Source organism: Limulus polyphemus, unplaced genomic scaffold (genome assembly GCF_000517525.1).
Source record: "Limulus polyphemus unplaced genomic scaffold, Limulus_polyphemus-2.1.2 Scaffold2852, whole genome shotgun sequence".
Classification (NCBI taxonomy): domain Eukaryota; kingdom Metazoa; phylum Arthropoda; class Merostomata; order Xiphosura; family Limulidae; genus Limulus; species Limulus polyphemus.
This window is the reverse complement of record NW_013668462.1, coordinates 54,926-71,331: the sequence shown is the minus strand read 5'-3', so window position 1 is coordinate 71,331 and position 16,406 is coordinate 54,926. Positions and strand designations below refer to the sequence as shown.

The 16,406-nt window shown below is 33.8% G+C and overlaps 1 protein-coding gene across 1 annotated transcript in view; it reads left to right on the top strand.

Annotated features, from left to right (window-relative positions):
- LOC106468059 overlaps window positions 1-10,445 on the top strand; it is a 74,324-nt gene extending 63,879 nt beyond the window's left edge. Inside the window, exons 3-7 of the mRNA XM_022396369.1 lie at window positions 435-911; window positions 1,981-2,097; window positions 3,385-3,606; window positions 5,170-5,400; window positions 9,764-10,445. Of these exons, the coding sequence (XP_022252077.1) occupies window positions 435-911; window positions 1,981-2,097; window positions 3,385-3,606; window positions 5,170-5,400; window positions 9,764-9,817 (1,101 nt within the window). The 3' untranslated portion in view covers window positions 9,818-10,445. The remainder of the gene's footprint in view (window positions 1-434; window positions 912-1,980; window positions 2,098-3,384; window positions 3,607-5,169; window positions 5,401-9,763) is intronic.
- Window positions 10,446-16,406: the final 5,961 nt, after the last annotated feature.

Below are 16,406 nucleotides of genomic sequence, written 5' to 3'. Positions count from 1 at the left end.
AGGCAGACCGGTCCTTGGAGTAAAACAAGTAAAACTGCTGCCTACTGGCACTTACGGTTATTGGGGTAACGTTTCATTGAAGGTTTTATCAGTGATTTTTAAAAATGAATTTGCAAAACCCCAAATCCATGCATTTGATCCATTATCAAACGTACTACGTCGCGTTATTGTACAGTATCTGTCAGTATTTGTATTGCGAAATACTTCCGTAATCTATGTCTTGCATTAAGCCCTACAATGGCTAAAGCTGACACTCACTGAAGATGGCAGTATTATTTAAAAACTCACGAATCATTTAAAAAACTAAAAATTCACCGAAACGTAATGTAACTTTATGTTATGCTTTAGCGTTAATTATCCAAGTGTTATTGTTTGCTTCTTTATATTCCACATTAGGTACAACGTTTTAAGGCTTTTTTTTTATTTTTTTGCAGATGAATATTCCAATTGATTTACGGTTTGAAACCTCAGTGGTGGAGTCTGTTCCTGAAATGGGTAACCGATATGCTATTGTGAATACTCGTTTACCGACCAATACAGAGGGCGCTATACCTAGACTTTGGGAGGTGCGCCACCTGATGGAAGATTTGAAAACCTCAGCAGACTCTGTAGTGATGTATGGCGCTGTACACTATCTGTTTAATCTTCTTCCACATGCTCTTGCTAGCTGGTTTTTTCGAGTTATACTTAGGAAAGCCACCTTAATTTACAGTAATCTTCCTGGACCAGACGATGCAGTTGTCTTGGGTTCCCATCGGTTAAAAAAAATCATGTTCTGGATGACTTCCAGCGCGGAAATTCCAGTATCCATTTCCGTATTTTCCTATGGAGGGTCAATAAACCTAGCTATAGCTGCTGATAAAATGGTTATTCCAGATCCTAAAGTGATCGTGAAAGAGTTCAGTGCTCAGGTACAGTGTTTAACTTTATGTTGTTAAATTTCAGAATACACGAACTTTAACAAAGGGGAGATTATTTTATTCGGGGTGGTAAAGTATTCATGGAACTTGACTTAGATAGTGATATATGATTGGGAATGTTCCGTATTCAGTTTACTTCTGTCAGTAAAACGCATTAAAACACAAAGATATTCGTATATGAAAATATTTGATACAATGCTTTAACAGCCTATTATTGGTGGGAGTTGGGGACAAAGGCGTATGCGTAAGTAAGAATGACTTTAAAGTTTTAATGTGAGGGATTCCCCTGTGAAGATACCGGTTTAATTGACTTTCAACTGAGTATGATGGCAACTTGGTTATATATATTATAGTGCAACAAACTTAATCATTCAGAATAATCTTTTCAAAATGTACTGAACCTTAAAATACATATTTTATATAATTGTGAGAAAATCAAATTGTGTACTGTGCTTATTTCTTTTTGAAACAGATTTTAAACAATTTTTAACAGTGTACATTTCACCTCAAACAAATATAAATATTGTGGAAGAAACTTGCAGTTGCTTATTTTAAAAAAAAATTCATACTACTTGGTGACGGCCCTCCGGTGGCATATTGGTAAGTCTGCGGACGTATAACGCTAGAAACCGGGTTTCGATGCCCGTGGTAAACACAACATAGATAGCCCATTCTCTAGCTTTGTGCCACAAGCAAACAAATACTTGGTGACGTATGGATCTAAGTATTTCAGGCCTCATGCTTTAGGCTATTGTCACGCAATAATTTCTACAACACAAATATAATGTCACAAAAGACCTAGCTCGTCAAGCGTAGAAATAATTAAATAGTATTCCAATTTGTGTTATAATTGTATATTCACACACATTTAAATAAAAACGTCTTCACATATTAAGTTCTTATGGTATCTCGAAAGAAACAAGTTTGAACTGTTTAATTCTGACTTAAAACTAAAGCTGTTAAGGTAACTGTCGTTTTAGTATTATTAAAGCGTTATGTATAGATGATGTGTGTTTGATATAAAATTATCTGCGAGTCAGTACTTGTTTCCTAACTATAGATCAATCATCTCTCCCGACTTTTGTCCAAGCGACGTATACCAGGAGAACATAGGCGGCGCAGTAGTTTCACCGCTGAGAGGCGTAGAGAAGAGATACTGAAGCCCCCTCTACAGCAGGTAAGTAATGTAATGAAATTATTAAAGTTGAATGAAAATATAGAATGCGATTCAAAGCAGTTGTTCTGCGTTATATGTAAATGTTCTTGTAAATATCAGGTTACACATACTGCATAATTGAAATATATATATACATATATATATGTGTGTGTGTGTGTGTATATATTATATTTGGGATTAAAATATCAATGAAAATAATGGAAATATAAATAAAAACAAGTTTCTTGGCGGTTGAAAACAATGTAGCTAGGGAAGTTTTGTGGAAATATCAAGAGTTAATATATGTATAATAGTCATTTGTACAAATTTGAATATCGTAATGCTTACTACAGAGAAACTGAAACGCAATGGGCCCATTTTTGACCGCAAGGTTAAAAAACTTCTGAACCAAAGTCGTTTGCCATCTTTAGTCTAAGTAGCATGAAGAACAATATAGTTTCTCATACCCACAATAACTGGTTTATGTAAAAATGTAACTGCACTTCGCTGTTTCAGATCGTAGTGACCACGTACTGTGATGCTGTTGATAAAATGTATTTATATTGAAACTCCATTGCACAACCATTAGAATAGCAGAGTTATTCATCAGGTTTTCTGATTTATTAACACCACTCTCTTGAGTTTGTGTTTTCAGATAGTTCTTGGTCGATTTTATAGCGATATTGTCATTTGTTTGTCACTATAGACCTCAACTTCATTTTTCTCAGTCTCTGGTATTTTACAGTTGTAGACATTTTTTTTTCAAATATAAATATCCAAAACTACGTACTTACTTTACAAAGGTCAGTTGGCCAGGAGAACGTGCAGTGCGGTGTTCAATTTTATAAGAAACGATCCATTTGAATTATGATTGCCTAGTTGGATGTTTGTTTGTTTGTTTGTAATTAAGCACAAAGTTACATAATGGGTTATCTGTGCTCTGCCCACCACGGGTATCGAAACCCGGATTCAAGCGTTGTAAGTCCGCAGACATACCGCTGTGCGACTGGGGGGGGGGGGGGGGCACCTAGTTGGATCTAATGTGAATGACGTTACGGTCACCATGCCGAAGCTTTACTATTTAAGTCTCGCTAAATATTAAGCCCATCTTGAGCCAAGTATATTTATTAGGTTTACCTGAAGAAGCGGCTTAATTTATGATAAAATATAATTTTTTTTAAGGAAATGGCTTGATCATTTTCATATTATATACTTCAGAAAGTTCTGTTCATATTCTGTGATTCAAAACATGCCTAAAAATAACACTTCTGTGTATTTTTAAATAAATGTCCAAACATTTTACTCTAGATTGAACAAAAACTACACGATGTACAAGACGAACTTAGAGAGATCACGCTTAGAATTGAAGAAGCCTCGAACCCAGACTGCTCCCCATCAGAATTCAGACAGCTAACAGCATCTCATGCTGTTTTGAGTACGAGAGTAGAAGAACTAAAGGAGGAGTTCTCCGAGTTATTGATGGAGCTCCGGAGACGAAAGTCCTTAGCGGATGGTCGAGTATCGACAGAGGTGCGTTTTAAACAACATTGGATCATTTGGTTTAATTGCATTAGTTTTATATAGCAGAATTAATTCTTTCTCGCCTAATTAGCTGAACCTTATAAAGTGTGTTCTTTAGGGAAGAGCAATCGTAAACATCATGTATTCTGCTGCGTTGTTGTTTAAAGGAAATGCTTTGGTTTCACTACTGGTAAGTATTAAAAAATGAAGTGTTTTAAGATATTGCTAATTTGTCTGAAACGAAAGCAAGTTCTTTAAGTTACCCTAAAAATTATATTTGATAAACATGGTTGATGATATGGCTGAGAACAGGAATGTTCAAAATTAAGTTACTGAATAATTTCTTATCAAGTGTCATCTAAATATAAAACTCAAAATTTCTGTTTGTTTACTTGTTTGTTTCCGCGTTCACTGCGCAGGTCACACTTCTCTCACGTGAAAGTGCGCAAAACAACAATTTTTCGTTGATATACGCGTCCGTCGTCTGCTACCGAACCGACAATTTTATAGTTAACATATACATTACACGAATAAATTCTATGCAGCCTTCAAACATTTTTTGGTAAGTTTGGGTTAACATATAATTTAGAATATAGCATCATAGGCCTATTGAGTTGTATATCTACTAATAAATCATATATTTAACCTCACACACAAAAGAAATGTATGCAGAATTAGAATGTCATGTGTGAAAAAGCAAACAGTAGGCCTAGCCAATAAAATAAAATGATGCCGTCTGCCATAAAACTGAATGCGTGAAAAGAATAAGGCTTATATTATAATACTTATTGTAATATGAGATTAAAGTCAAGTCGGCGAATGTATTATATTCTACTTTTTTTTTTCTCCTGGTGGTTCAATACCTGGAAGTGGATTTTTATTTTTTAATACATTATAAAATACAATATTGCATTTTGTTTGTAGTATGTTTCATACATCAATGTGAATATGGTATCACATTCATAAAAATTAATTAAATTTACATTAAAACAAATTGAACACAATATTACATACTTATTTAGGTTTGAAATTTTAATATTTGAAGAGAAATGACTGGGGATGGGGGGAATAGAGCTAGGATTATCCTGTTCGCTAGAACAGGTACTCATAGGTGTATAAGATAGTCTAAGTATTCTTCATAAGGGCCTATTTATCCTTGCCAGTGAAAGAAAAACAAAAATACATCGTCCATAAGGAAGTCCTGATTTAAAACAAGTTAGTAGTTTATTTTCAAAAAGCAAATCTAAGGTGTGTTTTTTTTTTCATAAATTCACAAAATATTTTTTACCTATGAAAATATGGAACGGGGAAGCAGAGAGAGTAGGGTTGTTATTTTTTCGAAAACCCGGGCAACGCTGGGTAACGATGTTAGTAATAAATAAAACAATGCAGCCATCGGTATTATTAGTTTTAACTTTACTTGTTTTAGTGTAACTCTTTGTTTCTGATTAACGAACAATGTTTAATTAAAAGTCAGAACTATTATTTCTTCTTTTGGTTGATTTATCGAGGAGACTAAAAACTGTTATGTCACACGTGATAATTATCACACCGATTTAAAATCATATCCAGGATGAAGATAATGATGGATTATTACGGAGGTCTCGTAAGAGGGCGTTATCAATCACAGGAAGAAGATCCAGCTTAAGTGCCGTAACATCGTCAATTATGTCGACATCTCGTCCTCTGACCACCCCCACAACTCCTCATCACAGCATTTGTGTACCGCCTAGTCCCGAAATGGACCACCCTGAGTCGCCCTCAAGTGATCAGTACCGGTCTCTTCTCCTTGGCGGATTACAAGTACGATTTTAAAATACTATTGTTTATCCTTTTCGTATTGTATTATATATGGCTTAGCATTAATGTATAAAAGAGATTGTTACAACATTTTTACCTGACCATGTAAATATTCAAGTTAATTAGTATAGTAAGATACAGAGCCGATGCTCATTCCTCAGTAAAATTTTAATAAAAAACATGCCTATAATATTTGATTATCGAAAGATATTCTTTAATTGCAATAAAAAATTGCTATGGTGAAACATTCTGCCACTTGTCTTAACTGAACTAGCACTCCAGTTTTAAGATTGTTTTCTAACTTGTTTTCCTAACTTGTGTTGATTTTTTTAACATCAAAATCTGCAGTAAAATGGTGTCATACATTATATCTATCTAAAGATCACCCACTTGAAATATTAGTAACTTAAACCTCGAAATACGAATGATAAATAAATCAAGAGTCGAAATATGTCGTAACTATTTCTAATTTTAGGAAAATTAAATAAAACAAGACTCATTCGACTGATATTTGTGATGTCAACAGTAAGTGAAAATGAAGTTACGTGTAGAGAGAATCATGCTGCTAGTGTTAAAAATGAATGTGTTTAAATAACACAAAGGTGACGTAACAGAGGATCAATGACTTCTATGTTGGTTGAAAATAAAAGTATGATTTTGTAACAAATGTCAAATACGAAAACAAAACATTCACACCTGTGCTTTATATTATGTAATTTAAAATTCATGGCTTTCAATTGAGTCGTTTTGAGACTGCCAGGTGTCTTCTAAAATTATTTTTTAATAAAAGTTAGATGATTTAGTGGAGATGCACAAATGATAACGACAACATACTTTTAAATAACACGCATCGCAACAGAACATGTTACTGATGTTTTATTTCATAATTTGAAATAAAAATAAGAGTTGTATATTTAAAACTTATCACAATTCTAAATAGACCTTGTAGAAGTCATAACCGTGACAGTTAATCCACTTATTCAAATAAAAGTAGCCATATATATACTGCGAGTGCTGCTAGCAGGCCTTGTGTCTCAATTAGGGATGTGTTCGCTTGAACCTTGTGGTCTCTAACCTGGCTGTTGGCTTCAGCAGATAGTCCATTGTAGCTTTGTTACATCCCTAATTGAGACACAAGGCCTGCCAGCAGCACTCGCAGTATATATGGCTACTTTTATTTGAATAAGTGGATTAACTTTTATTCTAGCTTCGCTTGAACCTTTTGATCTCTAACCTGGCTGTTGGCTTCAGCAGATAGTCCATTGTAGCTTTGCTCTAGAATAAAAGTTAATCCACTTATTCAAATAAAAGTAGCCATATATACTGCGAGTGCTGCTGGCAGGCCTTGTGTCTCAATTAGGGATGTGTTCGCTTGAACCTTGTGATCTCTAACCTGGCTGTAGGCTTCAGCAGATAATCCATTGTAGCTTTGCTCTAGAATTAAAACAACAACAAATGACACACAAGAAGAAGAAACTACCGAAAATACATTTTTTGGCAAAGAGAGGAAGAATACCCGGAGAATAGTCTGAATCTCTTAAAACAATAACGCGGGCATCAGTTAAATATCATAACATCTTAAATCTAAGTATGAAATTACTTATTCGGAGTGAAATATATTTGATAAAGGAGATTTATGGTAATAAATGTAATTAATTAAGACTCGGAGAATGTGCTTCTGAGTTTAATTCAGAGTCGAATCTGTGGAAAAACTTAAATTTAGTTTTGATGCCCAGGAGGTAGAAATGAAGAATTTAACATTTTATGTGAAAAGGTAGAGAATTCTTCTATCCATAAAAGAAATGATTTAAGGATAACATCACAAGAGAAGAACTACAATAAGTATTATGTAATGATGATACTTTTCTGCAAGAAAATAAAAAGATATGAAGACTTGGTTTTTATTGTTATGAATAATTCATATTACAAACACGTTTTTTTTTTTTTTGGAAATTTGGATTAGGAAGACATTTATGAAAACAAAACATCAGATACAAATAAGATACCTGATAAGGTAAATATAAAGCTGATAGACTACGGAAAGTTTAAGGAAAAATTAATGAATAAAGAAGTTAAATATAATTTTGGTAGTATTTCTTTTGTTTACCAAAATCACAAATGTGAGACCTTCCACGAAATATTCACTAAAGATTGGCATGAGCACCTTTTTATTTAAATGATCAACTATCTAAAATATTGGGAGGCTTAACTATGGGTGTAACAATAAGGTTATGGACACCTTAACAGTTTTTCGTGATATGATATTAAATGTTTCTTATTAAAAATTATAGAACATCATAAGATGGGGTCATATGATATCACAGTTAATTATAGAATATCACAAGCTGGAATCATTTGATGCCACAGTTAATTATAGAACATCACAAGCTGGAATCATTTGATGCCACAGTTAATTATAGAACATCACAAGCTGGAATCATTTGATGCCACAGTTAATTATAGAACATCACAAGTTGGAATCATTTGATGCCACAGTTAATTATAGAACATCACAAGTTGGAATCATTTGATGCCACAGTTAATTATAGAACATCACAAGCTGGAATCATTTGATGCCACAGTTAATTATAGAACATCACAAGCTGGAATCATTTGATGCCACAGTTAATTATAGAACATCACAAGCTGGAATCATTTGATGCCACAGTTAATTATAAAACATCACAAGCTGGAATCATTTGATGCTACAGTTAATTATAGAACATCATAAGCTGGGGTCATATGATGTCACAGTTCTCTTTTTGGGATTAATATGTTTACTTTTAGTCTTTGATAATTGTATCATCAATTTTAGTGTTTAGTTCGACCTTATGGGCAGGTAAGGCAGCCCCTACATGAGAAACACATGTATGGGCTATTTGTAAAATATAATGGTTGATTTGTTACCACATTATTTCAAAAGAGAGTTTACTAAGTTTCCAAAACTGTTCTAAAAACGTTTTATGGGTGATTGTTTTGTAATTTTGAACGTTTTACTTAACTGGATAATTCCTTTCAGCTAGTGAATGGTATGCCAAACATCTTTCATTTTCGAATACAGATATTTACAACAACCATCTTGAATATACCAACATTATTAGAAGAGTAAAGATATTGTTTAAAAGAAATGCCATTGTTCTGGGTAATTACCATGGGTTTTATAATTTATTTAGAAAGGACTTATTTCCCATTGATCAAGAACCAACCCCCCCCCCCCCACCCACCCACACACACAGAATGTAAATTTGTGTATTAAACAGCCTAAAACTTTATACAAAATATTTACTGTAAAGGTTACCTTTATGATCCGTGAAAAAAGGTATGTGAATGGTATTTGTGACTTCTTTCGAAGATCTTAGATTAAAGAAAACGTATTCGTGATTCTACTTGTGAAATAATTTGTCGTGTTAATACCCGACATAATTGTAATTCCGAAATTTTTTTGTATGCATTTAACTGTGTGATATGTCATGAGATTTATGTTGAGGAAACTGTAAATGTAAAATTACGTATAAACTTACATGGTTATCTTCCACAGTAATCCTACATTTCGCTCTCTTCAAGCACGTAAATTTTATAAATTAAACAAAAATTATACAGAGAGCGTGATTTCAACGAACTCTATATATTTTAGAGAGAGCCTAGAGTTAAACAGATTTAAATTAGCTTTCGGTACAGAAAAAATTCGAACACTGTAACAAATACAGAATTTAACTGATATAGCCTCTTTTTTTTTCTGCTGGTTTTAGTTGATATTTGTTCTGATAGTTACTTATAACTTTATTATAATACTTTGTATATAATTTCTTTCAAACTTGGTTATCCTATTTCTCGTTTACTCTTCGTTGGAATGACCTCACATTTATTGTTATATGTATGAACACTAAAATAAATATTATATTATAAATCATAATTAAATCATACAATGCCTATATGACTGAAAGATTCCAAAATTTAACATATGGAACTTACGTGACACATTGTTCACATGTTGTGTGCATACAAAATAGAAAAATAAAGCGTATGTAAAAACTTACATTGTTACCAGAACATCTCCTGTATAATACTGTGTAATATCAATTATGCTTACCCTTACTTATCTGAAGGGTTGGACTTTAAACCTTTTAAGTCACTTGAAGGGAAATGCTATGATGGTTCAGGAACTGATGACGTAGTATAATCAAATACTCTTACTATTTTATGTTTAACCACTTTCCAACAAGCCAAAGTACTACCGTTTCATAAAATATCGAAAAAGTATTTAAGATTTAGACATTACGTATCAATTAATAGTTATACCATTGCTGGAGAGTACAAAGTCACATTAGAGATTCTAATTTTTTTATTTTATTTTTTTTTCAAACAGGGACGAATCAACTTTCACAGTCACGAGGAAGATAGTGTTGAACGGATGTGTTGAAACTAGTGTCATATTATCAGAACTGAACGGATGTGTTGACAGAAGTGTCTTATTTTCAGAACTCAACGGATGTGTTGAAACGAGTATCATATTGACTCAGTTGAACGCTTGTAATATTGTTTGAACTGAACGGATGTGTTGAAAATAGTGTCATATTGTCTGAACCGAATGGATGTCATATTTTCAGAATTGAACGGATGTACTGAAAGGAATGCCATATTGTGTGAACTTAACGAATATATAAACTGATGTGTTGACACGAGTGTTATGGTAACTGAACTAAACAGATGTTTTGACACAAGTATCATATTTTCAGTGAACTGTTCTTCGTCAACCATGTAATCTGTAGTGCTGAGCTTATGCTGTATTCAAGGTTAGGTAGGCTGCTTTACGTGGGATTCCCTTGTGATTTAAGTTTCGGTACTTAATGTATTTTGACGGTATTCTTTAAAGACTCGTGATACCAAGAACTTAACAGATTCTCAAGAAGAGAAACGAAAACCAATTACAAACGATATAGTCAACCATACAACATATGAATTAAAGTTGACATATTAAAAAGTACTGATGTGTGTAATCATTTTAAGGATAATAAAAGTAGAAAAATACCAATTAGTGCAAAACCTAAGAACAACAATAAATGCAACTGCCAAAAGGTATTAATAACACGTAATTTCTAATGCGAGTTGTAATAAACGTTAACATCTTATCATGGCTGCAGGGCCGTCTGGACAAAGCCGTCGAAAGATTTCTTTCCCTACGTTCTCGTACTTGCTCCTTCCCTAAAATACGAATTATTTTCATAATGTTTTAAGAACACCAGCAATTATGAAGTAACATAATTATTTGGTTCGTCTGATGTCTACCACCTGTTAATAAGGTAGCATTGGTCGTCTGATGGCTACCACCTGTTAATAAGGTAGCATTGGTCGTCTGATGGCTACCACCTGTTAATTAGGTAGCATTGGTCGTCTGATGGCTACCACCTGTTAATTAGGTAGCATTGGTGTCTGATGGCTACCACCTGTTAATGATGTAGCATTGGTCGTCTGATGGCTACCACCTGTTAATAAGGTAGCATTAGAAATTATGCGTTAACGATAGTCGTGGATAGAGATACTTTCGAATTTATAGTATTATAAAAATATCGGTTGTGTAAATTATTTTGTAAAAACTAAGTCTGGATTTTAAGTGTACTTGTTATATTGAATTCAATTATAATTTTTGTCAGATACTCAGATTTACTTGAATAATTGTGGTTCTTTCTCCTTTATTTCTTTTTAAAGTTTTACAAAAAAGGGGGAATAAGTGAAAGAAAATGGAAGTAATTTTTTTTTGGTCAAATAACTGAGTTTATCACATAGAAATATTTAATTCTTATTATTCACTAACTGATTTGGCCTGCCAGTTTTTAGTATTTTTCCTATTGCTAATGTTTTGCTTTTCGGCTTGTTTTTTGTACACAGAATCGGTTCACGGAATATAAACAATTATCAACTAAAACTTCCAATTAGTATATGAGCTATTCAGTTTATTTGTAACCGGGATTATTTTTAATGAAATACTTTACCTTAAATTCGAACTAAATAAAGTGAAGCCATTGAACTTTAAATATAACAACGACATGCTAATCGCCTCTATTTTTGAATGATAATGGGAAGGTCGGCACAACTCCTGGGGTTTGAAAGTCACACTCTTAAAATGCATTCACGATCCCAAAGTACGGAAAGCGATTTTTCTGGGAGGGGGAGCCACTGAACGTCAGCTGCATTTGGCCGCGCTCATTCTAAGCTATAACTAAAAACACTTTTATTGTAGACTCGTCAACTGAAAAACAAAACAAATTTTGAGCACCTTATCTAAAAAAGGTGTTTAAAGTCGTCAGTAAAAATAATGATGAATATGAGCTATCTATCACCTCCATACCGTGACGAAAAATTGAAACTATATTTCTCATTAACCAACAGAACAATATATTTTTACCATCTGCTTAATATCAGTATATCGTAGTAATACTCTTCTTTCAGGATTGTCGTTCACTTCAAAATACGAAACATTAAATATGTCCTTATTAATGAGCTGGTCTTAAGAAGTGACAGAAAACATTTTGTCTAGTTAGTTTAAACCCAGCCTGAAATTTTAATATAATGACCTGTCGTCTTAGAAGCGGAAAATATTTACTTTTTGTTTTGGAATTATGAATTATATATTTTGATGTTGTTTTTTTTTGTATTCCTTAACATTCTATTGGTTAGCTGTTTGTTTAACGCTAAGCTACGCATGGGCTACCTGATTTTAACTTCGTAAATTTGTAAAATTACAACTGACCCACGGGAAGTCTCCTCAACAGATTATATGCAATAAACTATGTTTATTATATCAATTTCAGTACCAGCAATGTAAGTGAACACCAGGAAAAATGTAAATGTCGCTTAGAAATGAAATTAAAGACCATCATCGTCATTAGCATTATTTGTAGTTTCTGTTGAAGCAACAACACTTTTGGTGTTTTTAGAACCAATTTTTTTATTTTTTCATCTGAAACGTCTTTTTATTACAACTGATAAACAACCACTTCATTTAATTAAAAACTACGGTGGCAAATAGTGTGATATTTTCAGGGTTTTTTTTTCTCAGCTATTGCACTACCAAACGCCCCCCAGTGGTATGTCTGCGGACTTACAACGCTAGTAACCGGGTTTCGATACCCGTGTTGGGCAGAGCACAGCTAGCCCATTGTGTAGCTTTGTGCTTAACATCAAACAAACAAAGCACTACCAAACAAAATGATAGCGTCTATTAAAACAGCGGCAGGTATATGTTTACACTGTTTATGAATTACGTATTCTTTCTTGATACGTTTCTACATTTATTATTAAAAACATATTGGGGAATTGTTGGTGATCTTGAGTAACGTTTGTTTTGTGTGTGTTATGTGTAATAAAATGGGGTTAACCAAGATAAATGTGTAATAAAATCTTTTTGGAAAAACTATAGTGTTTGTAAGGGATCAAAATAAAATTTACAGTTCTCGGTGTGTGCTACTAAAACCGTATTTATCGTTATTCTTTAGACCTATATATACGTCACATCATCTAAGTAAAGTTTTCACTGGTACATATCTTTAGATGACTGGGTGTTGAACTAACACGTGTATCCGTATTTGTGTTCACTCGACTTGCATAAACTTTACCATACAGTGGCGACCCATTCAAGATTAGGAGACTTGACAAGAGGTTTCATCACATAATGTTCAATAGCGTCAGCAAAAAAACGTTACCTGCATCACTACGAATTGAGTTATTTTTGGATTAAATGAGTTATGGGTATTCTGGCAATGGAAATAATGTGTTCACTGCAGGCATGATTTATCGGTCGACTTTATCTGCGAATCTTAAAGCAGTAATCATATCGATGTTTTCATGTGGCTCACCCAAAACCTTGTGTAAACACAACGTTTAACATTAAAGATCTAACATACACTTCTGATGTAAGCTTACAATTAGAAGGAATGCTAGATTTATAGCTCATTAAACAGCTTCGCAGAACATTACATGACAGTGAAAGACTGGATTTGAGTTGTTTTTAGCCAACTTTTTAATAATAACTTTTCTTACTCGCCAATTATTTCAAATGTTTTAAGGAAGGATTATCCACAATTTTACTTAATAAAACCTAGCAAAATTATTATTTGTTTAGCACATCAATAGTGTTATGTTCATCATGTGAATGTTTATCATCTCTAGGATTGTTTCATATTAGTTGTTTGTATTCAGTTATCCTACTTCTACAATATCGCTCTCCTCGGATATATATATATATATATAAACGTATTTGCAATCTAATTATTGTTTTAAATGATGCGCTGTGATAGCAGTTTCACATAATTCATCTGGTCTCTGTAGCAGATGGCGCCATTTTATAACGTATAGATAAATGTATATGGAGAGGGAGACACTGTACAAGCGGCATCAGTTCACTGTTTCATAAAAGTGACAAGTGAGAAAAGGGCGCGTTATACAGGTGTCAGGATTAGGGACTATAATATAGTGTCAAAAAAGGAATGCATATAATAAGTTGAGCAACGTCGAAGCAAAATATGTTGAAAATGATACCGTGCCGATAATTTTTATTTTTCAACGACATGTTTGTAAATGTATAACAGTGTCATTTGAAATACCAATAGACTTAATTCATTCATCACGGGTCTTGAAAAGAAGTGAAAAATGAGTTATCAAGTTTGTTTTACGTCACATCATCTATGTCTTGAAGTTGAACAATAATACCTAGTGGACAAAAAATGGATGTGTTTAATAGTTTTCAGACTATATTAGAATTAGTGCATTAACATTTTAACACATAGCCCAGGGAAATAAAACCCTGCTCTATGAATTTATAATACTTACTGGATTCTGTATAGGAATTGCTCCACACACATAAAACTTCCTGAACTATATGACACAACACCATATACAATTACATTCAATCAGACAGCTGTATAGTTTCATACATATGGTTTCTACAAGACAAGATATTGATATCCACATAAACATATTCATCAATCGAAGAGGTAGTGAATTTGTGCTACTGAATACTTTATTGTAAAATAAATTAAACATGAATATATATATATAAAATAAATCTGAAAGGTAATTAAGAGACTTATTGCTACAACTTAAAAATCTTGAAACTTACTTAACTACTTTTATAACATTTCATTACATAGTCTGGCGTGACCTCATAAGGTTAGATAAGTTATATGTGGTAATACTGAAGGATAAAAATAGTTTATGCGAACGATTTCCCAAATCCTATGTTGTCATTGAAAGTACTTCGTCTATCGTGTTCAATCTGATAGCCATGGTGACAGACTTCACAAATTCCACGTGATAAGCATCTGTGAAGGACGGCGAGGTCAATCTTTCTCTGAGTGTTGACCTCAGCATGTGAGAGAGACAGTTGGCTGAAGAACAGGATGGTGGTGTAAAGTATGGTGGGTCTAAGACTGAATGGAGCAATCTCAACAAAATTTGCATGTTATTGCTGGTCAAAGTGGATTCCTGACTCTAGTAAGTACCTCTAGTGATTGATCAGGAGAGACCAGGAAGCTGTTGGTGGATAGTGATCATCAACGGGAGCTGTTTAGCCAGCAGGGGAAGGACCAGTACAAATAGGTTAAGGTGGTGAGCTGTAGGACAGCTTTGAACTTTTATGAGCTGGATGTCCTACTGCTAGGGCAACCATTGTTGTATGAAGGAGCTTGAAGTCATAAATCATTTAGCATGATACCATGCTTTTTTGTGACTTGAGAGCAGGATCTAGCACTCATCTGAATGCATGGATTTTTTGCACCAGCCCACCTTGCTGTATCCTTACGAGTCACGATGACTCATTCTGACACAATTTGAAAGTTCTAGGTCGGGAGGCTTACACAGGATCATGGGAATTTGTGATGGAGACAAAGCATATCCTACCTCTGACATTTAAGGTAATTGCAGAGGAAATATATGAATTAATCAAGGATTTCTGGCACTTGACTGACTGAAATGGAATCGGCTTTGTAATGACTGATTCTGAGTTTTGATGTGCTAGCCCTTGATGACATCAAACACAGTTTCGGGACTGGAACACGGTCACTGTCGAGCCATGCTGACACTTTGAACTGATGGAAAAACCAAGCAGTCTAATACAATGAGTTCAAGACACGAAGGAGGAATCCTGTGAGAGCTTGGATACCTACAAGAATGATCTGTGCTGATTATATGAGAAAGCCTACCTGTCAATGGTCACAGCAGAATGTAAGTGTATTAAAGTTTTTCTTCATTACCCATTGAAGCCGTCTCCAACCATTGTAAGACATTCTTGTCGATAAGTTTCATAGAGGGACTCTACCAACCGAAATAATGTGTAAACACATGAGAGTATCTATCATGACAAGGTTAAAGGTGGTAACTTAAACAAACTGCAAGAAAGGTGTTACCATGTGACAAAATGTATGGAATAGATTTTACGACTTTTCTGCATTGAAGCAGTCTTCCAATGCTCTGTAAAGAATGTCCATTATTTACTTGAGTTGTGAGTTTTCTGGAACCATCTATGGAGTGCTCCCCAGAGTCCATGTCTATAACACCTCCATGTATAGCTAGTGAGGTTAGAGTTCTCAGTCAGCACCGAATGTAAATAAGGTTATAGTAAATCTAAAGGGAATAGTTTTAATTTTGTTGCATTCACGAGTGTTGTATAACAAACACGATATTCACTAGAAACACAACTGCTAATCAAGCTCTGATTGAAGTAAAAGAATTAATTAGCATGTTATGATTTCAAAGTATGAAGTTAACTGTGACTATTGGACAGTGAAGCATTGTTTGAAGATACAGCAAGCCTATTATTTTATTTAATGTTGAAATCGGCTTGTTTCAGTTTTGATACTGAACTGTTTAGTATGTAGAAAATTTCCATGAAAAAGATAACAGTTCGATTCACGATACAATAGCATAGAAAACACAGTCTGACGCGTTATTGCACTAGTACTAGCTAAAAATATTTAGATAGAATTGAATAGTTATTTGCGAGTAGATGAAATTAT